We start from the raw sequence: 7,943 nt of genomic DNA on the forward strand, positions 1-7,943 counted from the left end.
ATAGCTCTTTCCCAGCCATTTATTTTTTTTTCCTGATGATTAGAGTTAGGTTTTACCAATAACTGACAAAATACTAGAGCGACAAAGATATGACGTAATAATTCAACCATACGAAGTTTAGACATTGAAATATTTGTTGATATAGTTCTTCCTGTGTGCAGCATGATACTGAAAGTGGTGCCTGATGTAATCAAAGCCTGCGAGCACAGTGTCAGTTGTGAAAGAATTATTCTGCTGAAGTCAGTCTAATTGTGGTAGTGTGCTTTTAGTTTTCCCCAAATTGCATTTTGTATTTGGTTTGTGCATATGTTAATTCTCATCTTTACTATCACTACAATTTTGTATTTATTTGCATTTATTTCTTATTCTACCAGCAACTTCGTCTGACTTCACCAGAGCCTATTTCTTGTATTCAACCAGCTACTTCGCTACTTTTCTGATTATTAGGAACTTTGGTTCATAATTCATAGATATATAAAATGTCTTCTAAAGTTTTATTTCCTATAATTATTCATTTATGATTAATTTTTTGCACACAGATTCTTTTTTATAAGCTAGATTAAATTCCTATGCACTATTTAGTTGATGCCTGCTGCATGCTGGGCATTCATTTATTCATTGTGAGGAAGACACATTATTAATTTAGATGCCTGAAGGAGTCTAAGATTTTTAGACATTAAATAAGTTGCTGTATGTCCCATCACTACAAATAACAGATTCAGTATTGGAATTCAACTCTGTCTGGTTTGGGAATCTGATATCCAAATCAATTAGCTAGTGTTAGGAAAACAAAAACAAAAACAAAAATAAAAACAAACCCTAGGTCACTTTACTAATACATGAACTTTAAACAAATGCAGCCTAAGGGTTTGAACATTTTACTGCCTTTGAGGGTATTTTTATCAACACTTTAGATGATTACAATACTTCATTACCTCATTGAATGACAAAGGACAAATCCACCAGAGTGTCTGGTTTTTGAGAAAGCTAACTGTGTCTGCTTTGCCCCTGTCTTTCTCTGGCATAAGTTGGTAGAATTGATAAAAGTAACTCCAGATAGCCTTCTAGAGACATCCACTTGACTTAGCTGAGGACTTCAGCTCTGACTGTGTAAGTTGGCAACAAAGTAGCTTCTCCCACTGAGGACAGATGCAATATATAAAAGGCTTAGGAATAAAAAGAAACACCAGGAATTGCTCTGAAACAAAATTGACCACAAAACCACTTATCTCAAAGAAATCCTAATGAGTCAAACCCTCAAATATGAAACAGACAAAATGCATTTTTAAAAATCTCAGGAAGGGGTTAGGTAATCCAAATAGAAGATAGACGTTTGTTCCAGTCCTTAGCATTGAAAGTAATATTTCTATAGCTTATGGAAATGTGAATATTGGATTAAATGCTAATACTAGGAGGAAATGAAATATAATAAATTGGGAACTCTGTGTTTTCATTTCTACATTCTGGAGCTCAATATAAGATAGAATCTCTTGGAAACTATTTATGAAATATTTAGCATGTTTATTTGGAGGTAATGTTTTTCATTTCTATATGAGAGAACTTTCTGGAACCACTATTGATAGTTCTCAGTAAATCATTACCTCTGAGCATATTTGTAGCTGCTCTAACACACATTTATTTCCTTCTTTAAAAAAAAAAAAAAAAGATGTGTGACTGCTCCTGAAACCTGCTCAAGTAGCCTTGAATCAATGTCTTCACATTATTTGACTCTTATTTTGTATCTGACTCATTGATATTCTGGAAGATAAACCTGCTCATTATTAGCCTTGTTAGTTTTTAATTTAGGAGTGCTAAATTACATTGTATTAAACTTCATTAGCTTCTTTGGCAAAGAATATAAACGTAGCTGCTTGCATTCTGCAAGCCTAGTCTTAGTTACTTTATCTCTTCACTGCTAGAGTACTAAGTTGAGATGAATTTTAATTTTTTTCAGTTAGAGTACTTCTTTAGAAATTGTGCCAGATCACAGTCATGATTGATAAATTGCTTGGATCTGACCCTGTTTGCTGGTTGCTGGTTTAAATTGTTGGTAGTTTTTGAATCTGCCACCGCCCATCTCTATGCCACCATGTTTCCCCACTTTTAGGCCATTGTGACCAGCAACAAAATGATTTCAAATTGATCCATTTTAAAAAATCCAGATGATGCTTAGGTCCTGTTGGAAACTGCTATATGTCTATGGAATACTATTAGAAGACTCAGAACTCTAAATGAATCAACATCATACTGACCAATACTTCATTTGCTCCAAAACTTGACATCCATGCCAGTATTTTTCCTAGTGAGTCCTGTGCTAGCTAGGAATGGATTCCTGAGTTCTTTGATGGTTTATCATCATGAGAAATAAGGAATACTCTTTACACAGTCTACCTTCAGACATAAATAGAAGATAATTGAAATAACATGTGGTTGCTTGGCAATAATTTAAGTCTCAAATTAGTCAAATTCCTGTTTTTGTTTGTGTAGGAATGATAGATACTAGTGGGACTTTTTAGGCCTTCTCAGTTAGATTTAGAATAAAATCCAGATAAGTTATTTGCTTTTATTTGCTTTTGTATTACCTACAGTAGCCCAAAAGCTGGATCCACAAACAAAGAAAGTGTAAACTTGGCACTGGATGTAATTTTTTATTTTTTTTTTTATTTTCATGAAAGCACTTGGAAGGATCTTGACTTTCCATAATATTCTCATCTTGGTGCAAAGATCAGTTGTGAAGTTGCTTCCTACTGAGTAATTTAAACTTCAGTGATTAATAAGACACTCATTATGCTCTATGCCTGAGAAGCTCATCAACACATTTCAACTAGACATACACAGATTTCATTCTTGTTTCCATACAGCCATCCTAATGACACCATTTATTCTATTTTCTTCCTTCCCATTGCTTCTTGCAAATGATGCCTACTTCTAAATACTGTGAACTATATATAAAATACATATCAAAATATAGTTTTCACACAATCAAAAATTTACCTCTACAAATGTCAGATGTACATATGTCAGGATTTGTTCAACTCATTAATCAATTACATGGGTGGAAAACTTGTTCAAAATCTGTAGGGGAAAGGGCAATCTATATGCCTGTGTATTTGTGTATGGAGGGGAAGTACATGTGACGTGTAATGCATGTGGGGGTCAGAGGAAAACTTCAGGCTTTGGTTTCTGCTTTCCACCTTGTCTTGAGACAGACTCTATGTTGTTTGGTACTGTGTGTACAAGGCTGTCTGGCTTCTAGCCATCCCCCTGCCTATAGCTCAGATCTTGCTATTGCTGCACTGGAATTATAGATGTATTCAACAGCTCCTTGTTTATGTTGTTTCAGGAATTCAAACTTGGGCCCTCACATTTGTATCATGAGCATGTTTGCTCACAGAACCATTGCCCGAGCCCCTCATTGGGGGATTCTAGGCAGGGCCTTCACCCCTGACCATGCCCCCAGCCTCTCTAAAGCATTTTTAAAAGGAATGAATTCTAGAATATGATGGCTAGTTTTGATACAGAACTGTTTCATTGCCATGCAGAGAAATAAAATCATAAGCACTGCTGATATTTTCTGCTAGGCATGAAGCTATAACTTAATATGGAAATTTTATAGTATCTGGTCACAAATCAAATAATAAATATCAGAATCACACTCAGGTCAATTAGGCTAAAACATTCACATCCCTTGGCTAACCTGCTGATCCATGCACCTTCATGACATTGAAAGAATATACCATACTTCTGATTTTCTAGTCTTGAATAAACTTCTCAACAGTAAGTTTAGAATCCTCTGTCCCATTTCTGGGTAGACAGGCTATTCAGTACAGCAAATTAGACATTTAGTGATATGTGGTGTGACTTCCAACCAGTCAGAATTTATTTTCCTCCTCAACACAACAGAATGACACTGAAATTTCTCCCAGCTTAAAAATATTGTAATGGCTGACAAATGGAATTCTGAAGAATGACACACCTTGGTCATTTAACTATTGTGTGACACTAGGCAGCAGCACCCCCTGAAGGTCCTCTATGAGTTCTGGGAAAGCAGCCTTTTCATTTGCACAAATGGTTGCAGGATCTTCTCTCACAAGAGAGGTTTAGGAAGCCCTCCTGCCTGAATGCTTGATTTTATTTGTCTATAGATATTAAAATGTTGAAGGAACAATGCTGCCTAATAAGTCATAACAATACTTATGTACACACAATAAATATTTACGTTTCAATTCTACAGATCAGTATGAAATTTCTGCTTGTGTTGATTTTCTTGCCTAGGCTGTTTATATTCTCCTAACTGGAACAGACCCATCAGCTTGTTCTTTGGTCTCATTGGGATAAATGATTATGTTCCAACAGTCCTACACTGCAAGTTAACTTGGGTTTCATTTTGGTTACAACACTTTAAGCAAGATGAAATCAAATCAGAACTCTTGAAGTAGATTTGGAAATGGTATACTATCATTGCCGCAGTACATTATTTTAGTCAAAGAAAATAACAAGGCAGGTTATGGGCAAATGGACTCTGTCTCTTGATGGAAGAGGAGGGAGTGTGTACATTACATGGGACATGAATATAAAGGTATGTAATGGCTTAGAATCAGTTTTGTAACCAACTCACTACAGAGTATGATTCACAGGATTTCATGAAGTTCTAGAAGAATACTAGTCCAGAAGAAATCCTGAAAAGGCTCTTAAATATTCTTGCACTTTGTTCTAGAGAACGGTTCTTTCCTTCCACAATGTGGGTCCTGACGATGGAACCCCAGTCCCCAAGGTTGCCAGCAAATGCCTTTATTAGCTGAGCCTTCTTACTCCTGCTTAGCATTTTGTCTCACTTTTACTTCCAGTATATTCACTTTTCTTGTATTCTTTTTATTTCATGATGTGTAGACAAGCAATGTCTTTCTAGCAATAGTATGCACCCTTTAAACACTTAGATATTCTTTACAGTGTGTATAATATAATAGGAGAGATTAAAATGGATTGTTCTCTATAAAATGGGATTTAAGAATTGTAGAGGAAAGTGCAAGGTACATACTGGTGTCTTCAGCTGTTGTGTTGATGTTGATTTTGATTCCATTTGTCTCCACTGAAATTAGCTGCCATATGTCAGGTCACGGTTCTCATTAGTTCAGCTGCAATCTGCTTAGAAGGGTGCTCCAAGCTGACATGAGGAATGCTTTCTAAACGTCTCGGAGTCTGCTTTGACTCTGTTATGTGAAAGTGCTTTCTTCTGTTTTCAAACTCTGCTCATTGACCTTGAAATCATAATTCCCAAGTACATGAGGTATGGAGTGAACCTTAAAAAAATGTCTGAGTGGAGTATTAAGATATAATAGTTTAAAAAAATGCCCATCTCTCCAAATTGAGCTCTCAATTATATTTTTTCCTTGATGGCCTCCGAGGCTTGCTTATTCCACTCACCTATTGGTAAGATGGGTAAGCTTCCTCTCAACCTTCTTGATTTCTCCATCTCTTTACTTCCTATTAATATGGCTAGAAATAAACAATTATATCTAGTTAAACGGTTGCAATTGATTTTAAAATGACTATTTTGTAGACTCTGAGTAATCATGCTTTCTTATCTTTGAATTATGTACAGCTCTACATAATATTACACAATCAATGTAATTTTTGTTACATCTTCTCAGAATACACACGCCAATTTGAACATGAGGAAGAGAACAAATGCCTTGGTCCACTCAGAATCTGACATCAACAGCAGAACTGAGGTGGGAAACCACTCCAGTAAGAGCGCCACAGCCCAAGAGTCTTCTGAAGCTGCACCTAAGGAGTACTTAGCCTCCAGTCCAAATCCCTTCAGCAGGGCAAATGCTGCTGAGACAATATCCGCCGCAAGAGGTCTTTCATCTGTACCTTCTCCTACGCCTTGTGTCACTTCGAGACCAGCTTCTTTGGGGTCGACTTCTACTCGCCCTGCCTTTGGGTCTAGACTTGGGCGAATTAAGACCACAGTTAATACCACAGGGGCACCCGGGACTGTGTCAGCCGCACCCCCTCCCTCTGCTCCACCACCTTCCGGATCTGGTACGAGTAAAATAGACAAATACGCTCGTATTCTCTTTCCAGTCACATTCGGGGCATTTAACATGGTCTACTGGGTCGTTTATTTATCTAAGGACACCATGGAGAAATCCGAAAGTCTAATGTGATTTTGTTGCTATAGCAATCTCATAAAAGACAATGGAAATCCAGACTGTCTTTTTAAATGTTTTTAAAGATAAGTATTCTTTACTAAAATAAAAATTCTATGTAATTTTTGAATTTAAAAATACAAGCCAGGGAGATAGAGAGGGAGTTAATCAATTCCTCAGTGGCCAGAAAGTGAACCATCTTTCCTTATAGAAAGAAAATTTTAAAGGAATCTGTTCAGTATTCACATTGGATGGAATGCAGACCGTTATGGAAAGTTGGAACAAGAGAAATAGGGCCAGAAGAGATATGTGATGCATTTTTTTGCATTGAAATTTGAAAAAAAAAAAAAAGAGACTGTGATATTTTTAAATACACCCCATGAAATCAAACAGTCACTGAAAATTTCCCATTGGCACTGCCCTTAACCAGAATTGTGTACTGTAAGTTATGAGCAGTGACCTTTGCAGTTCCTCTTAGTACCTTCAAGAAAATAGTTTTTCTGTTAAACAAAAACACTGCGAAGAGGAAAATGGAACCAAACAAACACTGATCAATACAGTGAAGCCTCTGCTGCATCAATAACAGACACCGACCAGGGCAAATGTGTTTTCGGGCACATATTGGTCAAAAAAAAAAAAAATACTTAAAACAGTTGACTTGAAATGTTGTGCTCTGAGCCAAAGTTAAATTTGTTGTATAAATTCTTTTTTCATAGTATCTCATTCAGTTATGTACTGTATGCATTTACTACATAGTTCCTCAGAGCCTGGAGCCTACTGTGTTCTAGGTGCTGTTTAGAGACAGTTTTCTAGGGAAGTCCTTTCACCTTTACAGCAATCCTTCAGTAGTAGAACAGTCAGTGCATGTTAAAGAACCATAATTTAACTGAGGACATTCTGTTCTGTAATGAAGGCAATTTAGTTAGGGTCTGCCAATGCAGCCAATATATTTGTTTCTCCTGCACTGACAGAGGAAAACAAATGCATTTGTTCCTATAGCCACTTTGAGATAAGTACATGTTAGTATAATCTTGATGATTGGTCCTCAAACTATAATGAAATTATGATAGAGATTGTTCTATAGGTGAAAAGCATCATATACCTGAAACATAAACATCTGGGCACTAGAAAACCTAACAGATGACCTGTGTCAACTTTGATGCAAGTCACATTGCATAGTTTTCCCACCAGACCAGAATCAAATCAAAGTCCACACAGGCCTTTTGTATACTTACTCCAGTAGAGAGCAATATTAGCTGCCAAAATGTTAACGCTCTTGCAAGCTTTTGTGCTCATAATGTCTGTATGTCTGGCATGTTTTGTATTTGTTTTCTGAGAGTTTGATAAGGTTTTATAATTAAGGTACTTTAACAATTAAAGGAGCAGTTAGAGAAAGAAAGGAATATAAATATCATAGCCTTGGATGGATGTCAGTGACTGTTAGGCAGTGTATTTAGATTTCCGAGTACTGACTTTGCCTTTTTACTACATAGGCCTAATAGCCTAATGAATCTCTTGCAGCTCTTTCTAAATTGCTCAATCCTGGTTGATCTTTTTGTTGTTTTACTTCCTGATTTTTTTCTTGTATTTCTACCTGTTTTTGGTATCTGTAAATGAAAATGTTTTGAGTTGGGGGAAAACATTTGATAGAAATGGACATCTTATAGCAGAATCTCTTATTTTCTGGGGAAAATTATACTGATTAATATGAACTTTTGAGTTAGTACATTGCTTTGTAACGGTTGCCCATGAAACTTATAAAATTTGAAAATGTCAGATTTTAATTGA

The 7,943-nt window shown here is 36.2% G+C and overlaps 1 protein-coding gene across 1 annotated transcript in view; it reads left to right on the forward strand.

Moving 5' to 3' along the window:
- Gabra4 (gamma-aminobutyric acid type A receptor subunit alpha4) overlaps positions 1-7,943 on the forward strand; it is a 69,472-nt gene extending 61,529 nt beyond the window's left edge. Inside the window, exon 9 of the mRNA XM_036201203.1 lies at positions 5,652-7,943. Coding sequence (XP_036057096.1) covers positions 5,652-6,173 — 522 coding nt within the window. The 3' untranslated portion in view covers positions 6,174-7,943. The remainder of the gene's footprint in view (positions 1-5,651) is intronic.

The sequence above is a fragment of the Onychomys torridus genome, chromosome 10 (genome assembly GCF_903995425.1).
Source record: "Onychomys torridus chromosome 10, mOncTor1.1, whole genome shotgun sequence".
NCBI lineage: Eukaryota > Metazoa > Chordata > Mammalia > Rodentia > Cricetidae > Onychomys > Onychomys torridus.